Source organism: Nuphar pumila, chromosome 6 (genome assembly GCF_984573655.1).
Source record: "Nuphar pumila chromosome 6, dmNupPumi1.hap1.1, whole genome shotgun sequence".
Classification (NCBI taxonomy): Eukaryota; Viridiplantae; Streptophyta; class Magnoliopsida; order Nymphaeales; family Nymphaeaceae; genus Nuphar; species Nuphar pumila.
Window position 1 is genome coordinate 114,424,058 of NC_143254.1, and position 19,371 is coordinate 114,443,428.

At 38.1% G+C, this 19,371-nt stretch overlaps 1 protein-coding gene across 1 annotated transcript; it reads right to left on the reverse strand.

Moving 5' to 3' along the window:
- Positions 1 to 547: 547 nt before the first annotated feature.
- On the reverse strand, positions 548 to 2,711 carry EMB975 (Tetratricopeptide repeat (TPR)-like superfamily protein). Its single transcript, XM_090010669.1, has one exon. The coding sequence runs from the start codon at positions 2,507 to 2,509 to the stop codon at positions 959 to 961; it is 1,551 nt and encodes a 516-aa protein (XP_089866795.1). The 5' UTR covers positions 2,510 to 2,711; the 3' UTR covers positions 548 to 958.
- Positions 2,712 to 19,371: the final 16,660 nt, after the last annotated feature.

Sequence of the window (19,371 nt, forward strand, 5' to 3'; positions counted from 1 at the left end):
CAACAACCAAAAACAATGAAAGGTATACAAGATAACAGTAATTTAGGCAACTATAGTTCATGCGCACGTAACAATCTGTTGGATTTCAAGAGGAAAAAACGGCCTTATTAAAATTAAAAGGTGTATCCCAATCTCTTACAAATTTTTCTTTACAAGAAATGATACCCTTTTCAATACAATCAGAAAAGTCCAACCTAGGAGAAATAGGCAGCGGCTTATATGGATTATAATTCCCGTTGCTTAAAGATAGATTATGAATCAACCTAACTGGGGTGAGGTCACATGAAATTTAAGCTGTTGAAGGTGAATAGCAAGAAACACTAGAGTTTCATATCTATTTAATGGCATTCATATATGAAAAGTGGTCATCACTTTCCAGCAAATTGAAAAATAAGGTGGCCAGTAGAATCCAAGGCAGCCACTAGATATTATAACATTGTGGCCTGGATTTTATCTTCCACGCTTGTGTTGACTAATGTGCTAAATGCCATTAATAAAAAGTTCCATCAGCAACCAAAAATATTGAAAGATATACAAGATAACAACAATTTAGGTGACTGAACGTCATGCGCACGTAACGATCTCTTGGATTTCAAGAGAAAAAATCATGAGCCTTACTAGAACTAAAAGCCACACGACCAGAAAACTAAAACTCACTAGCTGAATAAAGTGATTTAGGCTAGATATTTACTATCTCTTTTATCTAGCAAGTTTCATGTGAACAATAGAAGAACTCATTAATCAGAGAGCGATTTCGTTGAAAAACATTTTCCTGTTTAACTCATTATTTTGCTCGCCTTTCAGTCCAGTGCGATTCATGTGAACAGGTAAACCACAATGCCATTAGCTACTTTTAAGAAGGGGACACATGTCTGGAGGGGACGATCACCTTGTCAGGTGATTGCTCTGATCCCTAGATCTGTGTTCAGCAACTCTCCTCGATAGAGAATTAGAAAACCTAAAACTGCTGTCCATGTAAGCTGGTACCAAGGCCGTAGCCATGCTTCTCATGCTGTGCAGAACTGTGGACCAGATCAACTTCCCTTTCTGTCTGCAACAAAAGAGATGTTTCTTTATCCAATTTGTATCCTTCCATTTCAGCTTCTTTAGATACTTCCTTGCACTTAGCTACCCTTCCATTCTGTGCATAAATCTTGATCATATCACAATAAATATCATAAGTCGGACAAAACCCTGCTTCCTTAAGTCTAGAGAAGTATCTAACCGCCCGGGGAAGATCATCTAGAGCTACACATAGCCTGATCACAACACGATAAGCAGGCAGATCTAGCAAATAGTTCAACTCCTCCATTTCCCAGACAGCAGCCATTGCTTCCCTGTACTTCTTGCTGCTGTACCTGCTGTGGATTAGTGTTGTATACATAACAACACTTGGTTTCTGTCCAGACTCCCTGAACCAGTTAAACAGACTCTCTGCAGCTTCAAATCTTCCTAGCTTGGTACAAACCTTCATGAGTACGGTACAATCCTGCTGTTTCAGTTTCAGCTCATCTCTGTTTCCTAGCTCCTCCAGCAATACAGAAGCAAGCTCGTGTTTTTCCGGGGTTTTCACTATCACTGATATCAGTTTGGTGTGAACGCCAGGATCCAGAGTTCGCCCTGCGTCTTTGGCAATCAAGAGAAGCTTTCTAGCAACTGTAACTTTTCCTGATCGGATGAATCCCCTCACCATGGCTTCAATGACACTTCTGCTAGCAGATCCCATGAAATTCTCCATGTCTTTCGGCATCTTCAACTTCGAGTTTCTAGCTAATATTTCTACTACAGACCCCAGAATTCTGTCGTCCGGAAAGAGCTGAGGGTGCTGTTTGGCCCAGCAAAACGTTTCTAGCGCTCTTTGCGGCAAACCCAAATGGCCCAACTCTCTGATCGTCATGGACAATGAGCCTTTTCTAAGGACCGCATTCCATTTATCAAGGACCTCAGACACATTCTTCTCTGTTGGAAGGTCTCCGATTTCGCGGGCGAGCTTGATGAGGAAGGTCGGATTTTTGTAGAGTCTTTTGCAAAGTGATGATCTAGAGGAAACGAGCGACGAAGCAGCAGATCTTACGTGATCTTTGGGCGACGGGTAGCCCAATTGTCGAATTCTGTACGGCGTGGGCAGAGGGAGAGGTCTCTCCCTCCCTAATTTCCCTGGTTTCTGAGGTACTCTTCCCTGGAAGAGTGAACCAATCGCCTCCAATTCGTCTCGGCTCCAAGAATCGTCGTCCTCATCCTCCGGCAAAACGTTCGAGCCTGGATCTTCTAGCTGCCTTTTCCTGCGCATCCTGTCGATATCCGGATCAGGCGGCACTTTGGCACGCCGGGGAAATCGAAGATTTTTTGGGACTTTTCTCCTGGAGCTCGACGCTGGTTTCTTGACTGCCATGATTTGGATAATGCCGCAGTGGCTACAATGGCTGAGTTTACCAAGTGGTTCCTTACTCTCGTGCACCACCAACACAGAGCTCCAAGAAAACCGACAGGGAGTGACCAAACAGGCCATTTTTTTTAACAAACGGTTGGAGGGCAACGAATTCCCATGACAATTCTAAGGAACGATTTGCATGAGCTCTTGCATTGGGAAGGAGTCTTCCCTTATAAAAATTGGCACACAGCAGTTATTTCGGTGAGGAATTTCAACAAACATTTTGTGAACACAGAAAACTACCTTGCACCAAAGCCCAAAACCGTTATATTCCAACAAAGCAATCGGCTTGCGGAGCTTCAATAGGAAGATCTCCTGCAGATAAAAAAACCATCACCTGTTCATGAATTTTAGCCTACAATACTTCATGAGACTCTCTCTCTCTCTCATATGCGGGGACATCAACGGTCAGATTTTATCTGATATTCGACTCGGTATAAGTATAGTCGGATTTGGTAAGCCAAAACGATATCTAATTATAATCGTATTTACAGTTTTGTTATGTAAAAAGCCAGATTCGGTATGAACCTTTCACCATCCAAATCCAAATAAAAATCCGAATAGACTTGGCCAATATCCTATTAGTCGGATTTGGTATTAACCTCCTCCTACATGTTACATGTAAAAAGTTGGATCTACTATGAGCTTTTTACCATCCAAATTGGAATTTGAATCTGACTTTGTTTATCCAGGCAAATTTTCAGTATAATTCATGTACACACCACAAGTTTGAAAGTTTGCAAAATTCACATCGAAGTTTTTACTTGAGTTAATGGAATTGCTCTAATTATGAATTAATGGGCTGTTTTTGGGTTAACACTAACATGAAATGATGATTGAATTGGTAACCTCTCTAACATCATACACCAAATACTTATTTGTTAACAATTTCTAAAAAAAAAAAAAATCATATAATTATGTATAAATTCCAGCAAGCCAATGAAACAATAATCACTTGAACCACTGATAACACATTCAGGCCTTTGTTTGCTATGCGTATCATTTGGCAAAACCTGAACCCAACAATTTATTATTTTATCAGGTTTGGGCAGATTTTGATGAGTTGGGTACCGGACCCATTGACAACTCTAAAACCATAACAATGATTGGACCCACGAATAGCGCTACCAATTCTATGTTGGAAACTTAAACTTTATGCATACCAAACATGGACCCCATTGTACTATTAGTGGGTTGGGTTATTGGTGGGTTGATTGGTTTACTAGAATTTACACATAGATATATAAATATTTTTGTTTTAATTGTTAACATTTGTGTATTTGGTATAGTGGTTATCATTTTGTTTTATATTAAAGAGGTCATGAATTCATGTATCATTTTATGATCAAACTTTTAAAATAAGAATAAATTAGTAATTTTATCTCACATATAAAGGTAAAATAATAATTTCAAACTATGAAAATTTGATTAAGTGTGAAACTTTCAAACTTTTGGTGTGCACATGAATTAGTTTAAAAAGTTTGGAGGTATTTGAAAATATCTTTATAGTCAAGCTTTGTCATTATATCTCTTTCAAGCATAGCATAGCTAATCCACTTAATCTTTCTTGTGGCATAGATGTTCTTAGATATGACTTGATTAATTTTTAATTTTAATAACTGGCATTGGGTGTACAATCAAAGAGATAAATCTCAGCAAGTGCATAAAGGTGTTCACTAGTGAACAACAAAAAAGGTATTCATAATGTACCCCAACAAATTCTCAGCAAATGTTTGCACTTGCATATGTCACAACACCAAATCAGAAGCAGTGTGAGCAGAGACTCCTACTTAAACAATGCAAAGCTCTATTAGCACAAATTAGTCAAGATCACTTATTTCACATCTTGAAGATAAAAAGGGTTGTAAATCCAATTAACTCAAACTTTTTCAATGTTTTCTAATACAGGGAACGAGGCAAGAAAAGTTTCACTACATGTTGAAAGCAGAAATGAAGTAAAACATGACACAAAAGCTCTATTTGCCCTTGTAGTTTACTCTAACCAAAATTTAGAGGCCCCAAGCAGGGGCCGGCCAACTGGTACACAGGTTCTATATAAACTCATCGAAATGAGCTTAGACGAGCCGAACCATATCGAATACTCATTGTTCTTGATCAGCTCGCTAACGCTGCACAAGCTGTTTGTTGTTATGTGAGCTGAATCCAGCCGAGCCATGAGAAGCTAACTTTACCTTTTTTTAAATTTATAACCTGAAAAAACTGCCTCCACAGCAACACCTGGTCGTGCTGGCTCAGTTTGACATACTTACGATCATCGTGCTGACAACGTAAAACTCCGAAACTATGACCCCTGCCCCGAGGCTTATGCTACCCATTGGCTTGTGCAGAATGGCGATGCCCATGAGAATCGAAATCTTGACTGTCCATCAAACCATGAGAATCGAAAGCTAACTTCACTTACCAGCCCTAATTGGCAGGCCTCTTTGAGTTATTGCAGCACATTGAGGTGTACAGCCAGTTTTGACCTTGCAACCATAAAATCATTGTTTGACATTGAACCTATAGTCAAATATTCACAATCCCTTAAGAAATTGGTTGAGCATTATGCTCTTCTTTTCTAGAGCTCACTCTACCTTCTACAAGAACAACTAGTATCTTGTCATCATCGTACGTAATGATGATCAGGATCTGAAAATCAGTAAATATGGGGTTAAAATAGAGCATAATAAGCACGATATAAAGATGGAACTAGAAGACCAATGCAAAGGATAGGAGCAATGAGAGAGAGAGAGTTTTAATTGAGTAATTTAAAAAATCTGCGCAACTTATTTATGAAAAAACTTTCCAACAAACAAAATCTGAGAATCTATTCCTGCTAAATCGTGCATACTGAACACATCTATGAGGTTAGATTGATTCAAAACAACTGGCATCATGAGATTCCAACTCGATTGTAGGTACAATCGATTGTAACAAATATAAATCCTTTAGCTAAATCTGTCACAAGGATAGGGGTAAACCAGAAAGGTGAGTTACGAAAGATTTTGAAAAATAAGATATGGTGGGTGACACATATTTTTTAATTTTTTAATTAGTAAAAACAATCTTTGCTATTTTGATATATAAAATGCATTTATAGTAGATACTGTTAAAATAAATTAAATCAATATTTAAACCTATAAAATAATGCATCAACGTGTCATAATGTGTCTTACTCGTGTCACCCAAAAGCAGAACCAAACAAAATTTATACAAGAGGAACAAGACACACACATCTGCTCGAAGTTGGCTCCACTCACCACAAAACGAGAACATCTAGAGCTTGAACTTGATTCGACTCCCCTGAAAACTGGTTTATGTTGGGTTCGTTTGGCTAATTTACCAGCCCTAGATTTTGATGCCAAAACCACACACAGCTATGGTACATGTTTGGGAGAAGAGGCAGCTGTGGCCTGTGGGGGTTAGACTTTTACCTCTAAAGAAGGTATTTTCATGATTTGGTTGTTGATTAACCATATCAAAATTTTAAAAACACAAGTATATTTTGAAAATATATTTAAATGTTGGGTGCCAAAAAACACACTTAGTGACAAGTTTTGAAGGCTAAAGGTGTAATTGAGTTATGCAGATGTTATTCATGTGCAAGAAATATGGACTAATAAAGACCTCCTCACTCGAATGTCCAGCTAAAGGATTTGGGTCGGATCCATTAGTCGGCTTTGCTAAACGATAAAAATGACAGCGCCCACTTATTAATAGGATTTGGATTTAGTTGATAGTTTTGTCTCATAATCCAAATCTTAGACCAGTTAGTAACAAAATTCATTTATTTGAAAAATGCTTATCCAAATCTCTAATCTGACCTGTTTTCTAATGAAGGAAAACCGCTTTAGTGTTTGAGAAATTATTATTAACGAAAATGCCATGCGCCTTTATTAAGACATTTGAAAACGTCCTGATGTATTTCAACCGTACGTAATTACTTGATACCATAGTCATTTTAATGGTTTCTCAACTAAACCAGATTTACGAAAATGCACCAATAATTTGGACAGGCCCTCAAGCGATGCTGCGCCCATCGCATGATGTTACCATCACTCCGTCAGGTCAATCAAAAAGGTCTCGAGGTCGAACCCTATAAAAAATAGAAAACTATTTTTTTTAAAGAAAACAAGTAAAAATAGAAAATAATTTCCTTGTAACTACTTCTTCCCCTAGCTGCACTAGAAGTTTTAAACTTTTAGGGGCCCCTAAACCCATACAATTTATGAAAAATGATCCTACTGTCCTTGTGAAATAGTGTGATTTTGGAAATGCCTCAAAATTTGTTAAAATCCTCCCATGCCGAAAATTTTGATTCTTGACTTTTTAAAGATATTTTTACCCATTGCACAGGAGAACCTACTCATGTTTGCGTAATAGATACATACACGGTACAAATTGCCAATAAATCTCAATAACAAGAAGATTCATATAAACATTTCATGGACCCGATGAAATATGCATAAAAGAATATGCGAACTTGGCTAAGTTGAATCCCCAAAAAAGAGACTTACATATCAAATGCATGCATCTTCAGAGGTTCACAAGCCCTATGCAAACCTACTAAAATTTAAAAGTTCTAGCTCGGCAGGTTTGCTTCATACATTTGCGATGCAGACGTCATACAAATATCCTTTAACTAAAAACTCACTTAAAGTCAAGACTTACATCCACAAATGATTGTATAACATTCATAAATATTTGTTGTGAATGTCCTTAAACTTCTGTTATTGCCCAATTTTCAAGAGACACCCCTGGATTCGTGCTCCAATGCAGCTTGTGTGTGGGTCTATTATGTTGATATGAAAGCTTCTATGATTGAATATAGTGTAAAAAAGTCAATAGACACATATCCATACAAAAAAGAATGAGAGTTTGACAAATGTCCACGTCATAACCAAGGAGAGCCACACGGCAGGACCCATACGACGGGAGGGGGAGTCTAATTGGAGGAATAGGGTGGGTCACCCCCTCTTCTCTAGATGTTTCTCAAGTTAATTAGAGTTTTTTTCTTAATTAATTAAAACTTTTAATTAGAGTAGGAGTCATGACAGAGGTAGGGCTTTAGAATCCTTTCTTTAGTCTAGTTCATGTTTCACACTAGAATTCTTTTGTAGCTTATAGATAAATTTAATCTTATTGTTGGGTTAGGACTCTACTCCAGACTCTCATGCTATATATATATATATATATATATATATATATATATATATATATATATATATATATATATATATATATATATATATTTTAAAGAACCTCTTTAAAGCATTGAATGATTATTGAATTGATTTCCTAAAGCACTTTCTCTCTAGACATCTCTCTCTCCCCTTCTTCTTCTTTCCCTCCTCCCTCATATTTCTTCCTCTCCTCTCTGTGATTCACATGAATACTAGACCTCCATTGGCTGGTCCTTCATCCCTTCCAAGGGCCCGAGCCCTTCTTATACCTTTGTCTTTACAACAGAGTGATCCCTAACTTGAAAACCGACGTAGAAGCGTTGTTAACCATGGTTTTGTTGATCAACCTTTCTTACGAACATGTCTCAGGTATTTGTACCACTTCCTAGACCTCTATCATATATTAGGACCGGTCCCTAACCTTCCTTAAAGCGGCCTAAGTTGTCTAGAATAAGACAACATCCATAAAAGCAATGCAGTCCTGTTTTGTGGGTTGTTTCGCCTTCTCTAGCCATTTGCACCTTACTTGACCTCACCTGAATGAGCATAGCCATTTCATACCTTCCTAGGACAGTCACCTAACCCCTAGAATGAATCTCAGCCTTAGCCAAGACCCTACCTATCTCTAAGACCTGAAGATGCAAATTTGCATCCTACCGATTCGGTAGAACGTATAGTTTGCCCGTTTGAAGCCTCTCCAATAATCCAGCCTAACCTATTTAACCCCTAGCAACTATATCAGACCCCAACATATGACCATAGATCCATCTACACGCCCCAGACCAGGTCCTTTCAGATCTAGACTAGAATCCCTTCTCGATTCGCATATCAAACCTAGTTTTGACCTACCTAATTTAGCCGCTATGACCATGTAGCTTATCGTACCTCTTAAACTGTCACCATTAGAGACCTTAAACCCTTACCACACTGTGTCAATGAGGGTACAACTCCCCAGACATGTTAGCTACAGGCCCTAAAACCACAGGCACGATCCTCTCGCTTTCGTTGGGCTCCAACTAAAGTACTCGTTTGTTGCCAGCCCGAAGATACCTTCATGTCCAAGTTCTGAGCCATCAAATTCAACTCTTGCGGAGGGTGCAACAAATTGGTATCATAGTTAACTACATACCATAAAGGGATTTCAACCCCTCTATGATGATAAACTTGAAAATATTTGTCGACATGCTGAAAACTCTTAGGCGATTGCTAAACAAACCCATGCCAGGATGTATCAGCGAAGGAAAGAGAGCATCAACAAAACCATCCACTTGGAGCGCATCGAGAGGGTTATAGAAGCCCTAGGAGATCAGTTGAATGCTCTCTACAAGCGAAGACATGGACTAACCGAGGTATCGACTTCAATATTGGCCAAAGGGGACACCTGATCGAATCGATTTCTGGGGGGGGCACCGTATAAGTTCATTCGAGACATGAGTAAGAAGCCTCCCTACTTTTGTTGTTGAGAATGTGCGTTAATAGATCCTTAAACTCAAGCACTTCTTTACCTGCCATAACGTGCCCCTCGGAGGCATGTGTTGTCGAAGCAGTCACTGGCCTTGAAGGTGGCGCCCTTCGATGCTATGGTGACTTAACCTCGTACATGAGAATCCCACATGGGTTGATTTTTGACGACCTTATGGAGAGATTCAACATCTACAACAATGGCCTTTGGAGGCCCCAATACCTGTATGACAGTTCTACAAAGTTGAATACCTTGCTAACAGATTTGCCACCATCGATGATTGTTCCCTCAGCAGGGCCATCACCGATGCCACAATAGTGCACCATGGACTAGGAGCACGTCAAACCAGGATGGCAGCTCAACCATCCTGCATCATATGACTGCAGTCGTGATGACAACCACCAAAATTTTTGCAGTGCCATTCATCCAGAGGATGACACCCTTGTGCCCAGTAGGGAATCACCCATGTGTGTAGCAACGACCCATAGCACCAACTCGCAAGGATCGATGCACTCCCGGGTGTGTAGTGCACTCAAACCGAGCTACCCTTAGCTCGACCTTACTAGCAGCCAAATGCAGCCTCTCACCCTCTTCTGCTACAACTCGCGAACTTAGTTGTAGGGAATGTTTTTGCAGACATGTTAGGGTTGCCAATCAAAGTGCGTGCAAGCACTCAATGCCTCTCATCCAATATAATTCCATGAACAATGTGTTCTCACCTAGAACAAGTGATGAACACACTCAATAGGACACTCTGGATTTGATTGGGCCATCAAGCTAAACTTACCTCAACTTCGTTGCAACAAGTGCAACATAACAGAAGATGGCATTTGATCCCAGAGGAGATCAACATCATGTGTGTCACTTGCTTGAGAGAGTTCCTACTATCATTAGGGGTATCAACGAGTTGTGTTTGGTTCGAACACATGTGAAACCAGACTTGGCCCCAATTTTTGGGTATGGTATCGGGTTCAGATCCTAGTCTAATCAGACCCACCATAAGAGAAACCATACCCAAACCCAATAAGAACTACATGAACCAGACCAGGCCATAACCAATAAAACCATATTTTTTTTTATCATTTTGCATTGAAAAATTGCATGTCTTAATCGGAACTTGGGTCGGGCCCAGGTCTGGTATAAAATTTCACAAACTATACCTAGGTCCATGTATTAATTGGACCTTCGGTTTCGAACCCGGTTCTTAATCAGGTTTTCTTATTTATCACCATACTCAGCCCTTATAGGATTTGGTTCGGGTTAGGTTTGGTCTGGGTAAACTCGACCCGTTGGCACCCCTAACTATCATATTAAAACTTTACCCCTACAGATCGCGAGCTAGCAGACAAGCTAAGCTCGTTACAAGTGGTGCATTGGACTATTGTCAGAATGTGCAAATGAAGATCTTTGACACTGGTGGAGCAGAAAAATGGACCCACTTTAGAGGAAAAGTGGTGCAGAGCATAGTGGTATGTTACAGCCTGATTTTCAAGAAACTCTCCAAGATCTGCGCTCCAACACCTTATGACCATAAGGGGCAATTCTAGTTTGTGTGTGGGGTCCATTATGTTGATATGAAAGCTTATGTAGCTTAATATAGTGTGAAAAAGTCAATAGACACATGTTCATACCAGAAAGAAGGATCAATATATAGAGTAATGCACAAATTAGTACATAAAGATAATAAAATTATATTTTAATATAAATCAAATCAAAGTTCTAAATCAATATTTGTACCTCCAAAAAAATCATGTAGGTAAAGTTTTTTCTTTTACACTTCACTTGACTCGGACTTGCATACAGGTGTGCAAATTAAGTTGCTTCCTATGCATATTCATTGACACAATATAAATCTTTCACCATGCATATTCATTGACACAATATAAATCTTTCACCATGCATAGATCAACTTCTCTCTAGTGTCGATGAATACACATGTGCCAAAGAAATAGAGCAAGAATGCCCTCAACTCCTTATTTACCCTAGGACCAGCCTTCCCTCCATCATAGGGTATCTTAGACTTCATTATCCTCACTTTATTGTTGTCATAGCTCTTCCTCAACCATGACAATTTTAGTCTTTCACCTTCGAATGCATCCTTAGATGCTCTCAATAAAACACAATATAGGTATTTGAAATCTCTAAACTAAGGTGCATTCATTGGCTCCCTATGGCACTTCAATCTTGTGATGCATGACACGCCTCCAAGGTGATGGTCATCTCAAAATCGGAAAACTTAAATGTGTTTGTTGCCGAAATCCTAAACTGCACCATGAAATTTATAAGACTATATAACCAATGTTTCATGGTGTAACCTCTAAGAATTATTGAAAATGCATTTGCTCCAGCCAGTCCTTCACATCCTCTGGTTATATTAAAAACCACTCATGTGCTTGGAACCAGTAAAACCAAAGCATAAGGCTTGTAGGAACCTTTGCTTTTTGTGGCTACGAATCCTACAATCACAATAAAATTTGCATGAAATCAATTATATATCATAACATAATTATTGAATATATGAAAAACCAATGATTAAATTGCAATATTCAAACTAGTTATCTTACAAACATGTTTCACACACATATATGACAATTTAATCAATAATTGAATTGCAATATTCAAACTAGTTATCTTAAAAGCATGCTTTACATATATATGACAACTTAATCATTAAATTATAATATTCAAACTAGTTATCTTAAAAGCATGCTTTACATATATATGATAAATTAATCATTAAATTACAATATTCAAACTAGTTATCTTACAAACATGCTTCACATATACATATATGGCAATTTAATAAATGATTGAATTGTAATATTCAAACTAGTTATCCTAAAAACATGCTTCACATATATATAATAAATTAATCATTGAATTACAATATTCAAATTAGTTATTTTACAGACATACTTCACGCATACATATATGACAATTTAATCAATGTCTGAATTGCAATATTCAAACTAGTTATCTTACAAATATGTTTTACACACACATATATATAATAATTCAATCAATGATTGAATTATAATATTCAAACTAGTTATCCTATAAACATGCTTTATATATATATATATAACAAATTAATCATTGAATTATAATATTCAAACTAGCTATCTTACAAACATGTTTCACACAAAATATGATAATTTCATCAATAATTGAATTGCTATATTCAAACTAGTTATCATAAAAACATGCTTTACATATATATGACAAATTAATCATTGAATTGCAATATTCAAACTAGTTGTCTTACAAATATTCTTTACACATATATGATAATTTAATCAATGATCAAATATAACATTAAAATTGATTACAAACATATTGTACACACTAACAAATTAAAAGTACATATCCATGAATACTTGACCTTGTTTGCCATTATGACCTCTTCCTTGGAGTATACACTTCCTCTTCTAAGGAATGATCTTCAAGTTCAGCCCATTGAGGATCGGCCTCTACACTCTCCACCCCAGCCTCATCATTTTGTTGAGGATTCTTCTCTACCCCCTGACCCACCACACCCTCACTCTTAACCTCAGCCTTTGCCTCCTCCATTTGTTGAGGACCATCAACATCAATCTCTACCTCATATTTGTCATCTTCACCTTCTCTCTTCTCCATAATTACCTCCACCTCAACCTTAACATTTTTGCTTTGCTAAGGTTTCTCATCTACCCTTTTCACCCTCACGGTGTCGTCACTCTCCCTCTCCATCTTACCACTACCATTGCAGGTAGCCATGTCTCTTGGTTCCTCCGGTTGGCCATGCAGGTTAGCAATAACCTCAGACTTAGTCAATAGCTTTTTCAACTTCATCATTGACTGCACATATGAATTCCCCTCCTTAGATGCTTTCAGGATGACAAACAAGATTTTTGGACACTACCTCATCAACCCTTTGTACAACAACAACTCTTCTTGTTGTCATTGTAGGTGTTTGTTACATCTTATTTAAATGCTGATTTCTCAGCTTTCTCTTACTAATGTTGCATTTTTTATGAAACATGCCTTCAATCTATACTTTTGGCTATGGAGGAGGTTCCCTTTCTATCCATGTGTCAAGCCTCTTCCATACTCTATAGTAAGACGAATCACCTAGTACGTAATGTGTTTCTCTATTCCTTCAATGGGTGTTGGTGTTTATGCCTCTATGTCAGTCTCTTTATAATAAATAAATAAACATTTTTTTACAAAAGACAAAATAGAGGATAAAAGTAAACAAACAGGCAAAGGAAACACAAAATAGACTATTGAAATAGGATTACAAAAAACAAATAGAATATGCTATTGATAATGAAAAAAAAAAAACTTGAAAATCATGCAAGTGTTACCTAGACATTTTTATAATACAAGATACACAACAGATAAACAACCAAATTCAAGGATAGAGACATACCAAATTAAGAAAACAAAGCTATAAATGGAGACACATGAAAATGAGTTAAATAAACAAAAAAAAATAGAAGAAGTTGTTGAACATGCAGAGATAACTTGAGAGCCATGAAGTTCTTTTATAAAACAACATATTCATGCCAATGTTTCAAAAAATAACTAATGCATGCCACTGTTTCAAAACATAACCGATTCAACTGTTAAAGACGTGCTTATCGAAATATATCATTGTGAATAATGTGTTAGATGCTAAAAAAGTTATCGATGAGGTGCCGTTGTGTGACAGAGAGAAAGCAATAGAGTTGGAGATTAGCCATAAAATTTTGCTAGGAAAAACACATTAGGGACTAAAAAAACCCTACTTTAAATGAAAATAGCTCTTAAAGGTGAACCATACCTTTTGAAGAAATGAAGTGTCACATTTAATCCTTGTAAAAATATTTATAAATAGAGGAGTTGATTCACAATAAAGTCATGAGACAATTTGCAAATCTCATGTCAAATGTGTGAATGTCTGGCATGTCCGCAAATAAGGTAAGAAGTTTTGTTATACAGAGGATGTTCGCAAATCATTAAATATGTGATGACATTTGCATGAGAAGGTCAGAACATTCACATCCTAGTTATATTTAGTTACAGGAGGTTCACACAATTTTAGGACATTTGCACAAATTATTTGTAAAGGTCATATTGTATTTGCGGACATGCTAGTTAAAAGAGGTTCACACATTTGGGGACATTAGCACAAATTATTTGTGAAGATCTTACTATATTTGTAGACATACCTTGAGAGTATTTAGTTAAAGGAAGTTCACATATTTTGGGTGACATTCGCAAAAATGATTTGGAAAGGTCATGCTATATTTATGGATGTACGTCAAGAGTATATAGTTAACAAAGTTTTGCATATTTTGGGTGACATTCAAAAAAAAAAGATTTGTGATGGCCATACCATATTTGCAAAAGGGCAAAAATATTCAAAAAAGTTGAGAATCAAAGATTTTGGATGTGGAGATTTCAACAAATTGGTAGGCATTTCGAGGAACATGCCATTTTAGAATAACAGTGCAGTCATTTACAACTAACAATTCATGAAAATGAACTTCTAATACAAATATGTATATAAGAAGAGTTCTAGCTACTAGTGCTCAAATACCAAGGCTTCAGATGGTGGTGACATTGAGGAACAAAAAAAGGTCATATTATCCTTGTAAAATGGTGCAATTTCAAAAATGCCTCATAATTTGCCAAAATCCTCCCCATGCCCAAAATTTTGATTTTCATCTTTTTAGGACATTTTTACCTTTTGCAAACCTCCTAACATTTGCATGTGAACCGCTTTATGTTTGCATAAATATATTGCGAACCTCCTGATGTTCACATAAATATGTTGCGAACGTTCGCACAAATATGTTGTGAACCTCCTGACGTTCGCACAAAAAGAATGTGAACCTCTTGACGTTCACACAAATATGTTTTGAACCTCATGGCGTTCGCACAAATACGCTGTGTGAACATCAGGAGGTTCGCATGTGAACGTTAGGAGGATCGCAAAGGGTAAACATATCAAAAAAAAATCAAGAATCAAAATTTTGAGAATGGAAAGGATTTTGATAAATTGTGAGGCATTTTCGAAATCGTGCCATTTTATAAAGGACACAACAATCATTTCCGCATTGAAGAAACTAAGCACGTGAAACCATCAATCTATTTTCTTTAACCACTGAACTACTAGCTTCTTTGGTATAAGCTCATGTGTATGATACAACCTAGAGGGCTTCAGATGTTGGTAACACTGAAGAACCTAATTGTAATACACGAGAATTTTTAATGATAAATTCAGAATTTACTTAAGATTACGTAAGTTTAGATTTGGGAGCAACCCAAACCTATCGAGTTCGGGTTCGATGTAGGTTGAAATGAACCTAATCGGATATCCAGCCTGAACCGGCCATAGAGTGGTACAAACTCCAGAGGATCGATCCGTACGAGATTTGGATCGACCGGGAATCCAGAAAGCTCGTTTAACAGTAAGCATGTTGGGTACATATGTTGTTTGGATTGAGATCCAAACAACCCAAGCCCAAAAGAGAATCTACGACAGACAAAAAGGGACAAGGGGCATTTTAAAAAAAATGGATTTTAGAGGGGTATTTTGGAGGAGGGGCACGGGGTAATTCCCCATGAAGGGGACCCCATGACCAATGAAGAGCTGCCACATGGCAGCCCCCTCCTCTCTCTTTTCCTCCCCTTCCACACAATCCCCTTCTCTTTTCTCTCTCCTCTCACCGCCTCTCTCTCTCTCTCTCCTCTGTTCACAAAATGAGCACCATCCACCGCCCTCCCTTTGGCCACCAACCTACTGCCGAACAACCCCAACGCCAACCGCCAACCACCATCACCACCCTCTCTTCTCCCTACCTCTTGGTTTTCCCCTGTTCACCCGAGCACCACCCCACCACACGAGTCACCCACCTCCTTGTTACATGCCGCCGCTAGAGTCAGCTGTTGCCACTGGCTGCCTCTCCCTATCACCACCACCGCTCTCCCCCTCTCGTTCTCTTCCCCTTCACAAGCACCATTGAACCTCCCTCTCTCTCCCTCGTTTCGCTGGTTGCATGACACCACCACCATGCCCCACTGCACGCCACCAACCATATGCAGTCGCCGAACTTCCCTATTCAGCTATCGTCGGACTCCACCTTTGTCACCATCTCTATCTCTCTCCTCTGTTCCATCTCTCTCTTCTGCTATTTGGTTCATCCGTGAAGAGGAAGAAGAGAAAGGAAGAAGAAAAGGAGGAAAAAGGGAAAATAAAAGAAAAAAGAAGAAGGAAAAGAGGAAGAAGAAAGGGGAGCCACACAACCGCCTCTCTCTCTCTCTCTCTCCGAGCACACCACCATCACTGCCACCACCCGGTCGGGTAGGCAAAAATTGCACAATCTCAAGAATTGTGTCGCATGTTGTCTCAAAACTTGTGCCATGCACTGCCTCATGATCATGATCTGCACACACTCCCTTGAGAACCATGCCACTACTGCCCTATGCACTCATTGCCTCGTGGTCTATGCCACAACCACCTTCATTGTTGTGCCCCTCCTCAAGTTGTCGATCCTACATCGGAGTACGTGCGTATTCAAAAAGTTCAAGAAATCCTGCAGCTTTAGAGTTATAATTCCCAAATTCTTATCGGCTCGGGGTACAATTCTCCTGCGCTTACCGGGTTCCTAATTATGTAAGGGGCACGTAAGTAGTTACCGATCGGTCCTTTTTGGGTTCGAACTAACTTGAGTTGGATTTAGCAAACAGGATGTATAATCATAGAACCAAGTTTATTCAGAACGTTGTGAAGTGTTTTGTTTTACAGATTGTACTCTTAACATAAAAAGATAAAACTGACATATATTGTTAATTGGCTGCAGATAATGGTAGACTATAATTATATGTTATGCAAGCTTATGCTATCAAGACATACACATCAAATGTTTGTGCTGTGTATTGATATGTATACAATCACGATATATGTGTGTGAATGTTTGTTTGTATGCGTGTACTAAGGGTGTATATATTTGTTGCACTCATTTTCTAAAGTCAAGCTTTTATTATGACTCGCTCCCTTTGCAAACTATCCTAGTGAGTTAATATACACCCACGCTTACAATGAGCTGGGCTCCCTAGTGCAAGTTTGCTTGGTGCAACACCATAAATAAAGCTCGTATCTTCAGAAAAAATTGAGTGAATAGAGATATTCACGAGGTACATGTGATTGGAGTGGTTTGCAAATATGAATATCATTATGATGTAATACGTATGTATGCAATCGAAGCATATGTACGAATGTTGATATGATGCAGTTGAGGCATACGTACAAATGTTGTTGTGTTATGATTTATGAGAATGCATTTGGGGCATACGTACAAATGCTTACATAACGTGATGTGTTCGTATACCACCAACATGCGTACAAATAAATGCAATGTATGTTTATGATTATATGCAATGCATGAGATCATATATGAAATGAGACAAAATATATAAAGGAATGCAATAGAAATTAACTCCATAAAGTTGTTTGCACACATTAAAAGGTATTTGTTTAGGGTATATATATATATATATATATATATATATATATATATATATATATATATATATATATATATATATATATACAACAACAACAAACAACAACAACTACGCCTTCATCCCAAAACAATTGGGGTCAGCGATATGAACCAAAAAAGAAATTCATTTTGGGTCTTCCACATGAATCCTTTTCCTCCAATCATTTCTATCCAACGCCATGTCCTCGGTGAGGTTCAAAGCATTCATATCCTTTCCTATCATCTCCATCCAAGTCTTCCTAGGCCTACCCCGACCTCTTTTAACTAATATATTTTCCCATTTCTCCAACCTTCTAACTGGAGCATCATTAGGCCTTCGCCGAATATGTCCAAACCACCGTAAACGATTCTCTCGCATCTTATTTTCAATGGGTGCAACACCTACCTTCTTACGTATCTCTTCGTTCCGAATCTTATCTTTTATTGTATTTCCACACATCCATCTAAGCATCTGCATCTCAGCTACACTCATTTTTTGAATATGATGTCTCTTGGCAGCCCAACATTCCGTACCATATAGTAAAGCGGGTCTAATAGTCGTCCTATAAAACTTTCCCTTCAACCGCAATGGCATTCTACGATCGCACAGCACTCCAGTAGCACTTTTCCATTTCATCCACCCAACCTTTATCCTATGATTTACATCTCCATCAATTTCTCCATACTTTTGAATGATGGATCCCAAATATTTGAAATAATCATTCACCGGTATATCTTGCTCACCAAGCTTCACTACACTCCCATCACTACTTCGTTGCTTACTAAACCGACATTCCATATATTCAGTCTTACTCTTACTCAACTTAAAACCTCTAGCTTCCAATGTCTGTCTCCATAATTCTAACTTAGCATTAACCCCAGCTCTAGACTCATCAATCAAAACAATATCATCAGCAAACAACATACACCACGGTACATTTTCTTGAATTGATCTCGTAAGCTCATCCATCACTATCGCAAATAGGAAAGGGCTTAAAGCAGATCCTTGATGTAACCCAACCGTTATCGGGAAATTGGTTGTCACCCCTCCACAAGTGCGGACATTGGTTACTGCTCCTTCATACATATCTTTAATTATACTAATGTACTTGAGAGAAACACCTTTCTTCATCATTGTCCACCAGAGAACGTCCCTAGGTACTCTATCGTATGCCTTCTCTAAATCAATAAAAACCATATGCAAATCTTTGTTCCTCTCTCTATATCTTTCAATAAGTTGTCTAAGAAGATGTATAGCTTCCATAGTTGATCTTCCAGGCATAAAACCAAATTGATTCTCCGATATCATGACAACCTTCCTCAACCTAGACTCAATCACCCTCTCCCAAAGTTTCATAGTATGACTCATGAGTTTTATACCACGATAGTTTGTGCAATCTTGTATATCACCCTTATTCTTATATAAAGGCACCAAAGTACTCTTCCTCCACTCATTAGGCATCTTATTTGTTCGCCAAATCAAGTTAAAAAGATTTGTCAACCATTCTAAACCTTTCTCTCCCAAGCATTTCCAAGCCTCGATAGGTATACCATCTGGGCCAACTGCCCTTCTTGATTTCATTTTCTTCAAAGCCTCTGCAATTTCTTTCTTTTGAATCTTGCGCATGAAGTCACGATTTATCTCATGAAAAGGAATGGAGAAGTCTCCAAGATCTTGAGCATGACTATCATTAAATAGCTTATCAAAATAATCTTTCCATCTCTCCTTAATCTCCTCATCTTTGACTAAAACCCTTTGCGTTTCATCTTTGATACATCTAACCA

What these genes read in the sequence shown, in the direction of transcription:
- EMB975 (XM_090010669.1), bottom strand. Translation starts at nt 2,509, where the DNA reads ATGGCCTGTTTGGTCACTCCCTGTCGGTTTTCTTGGAGCTCTGTGTTG.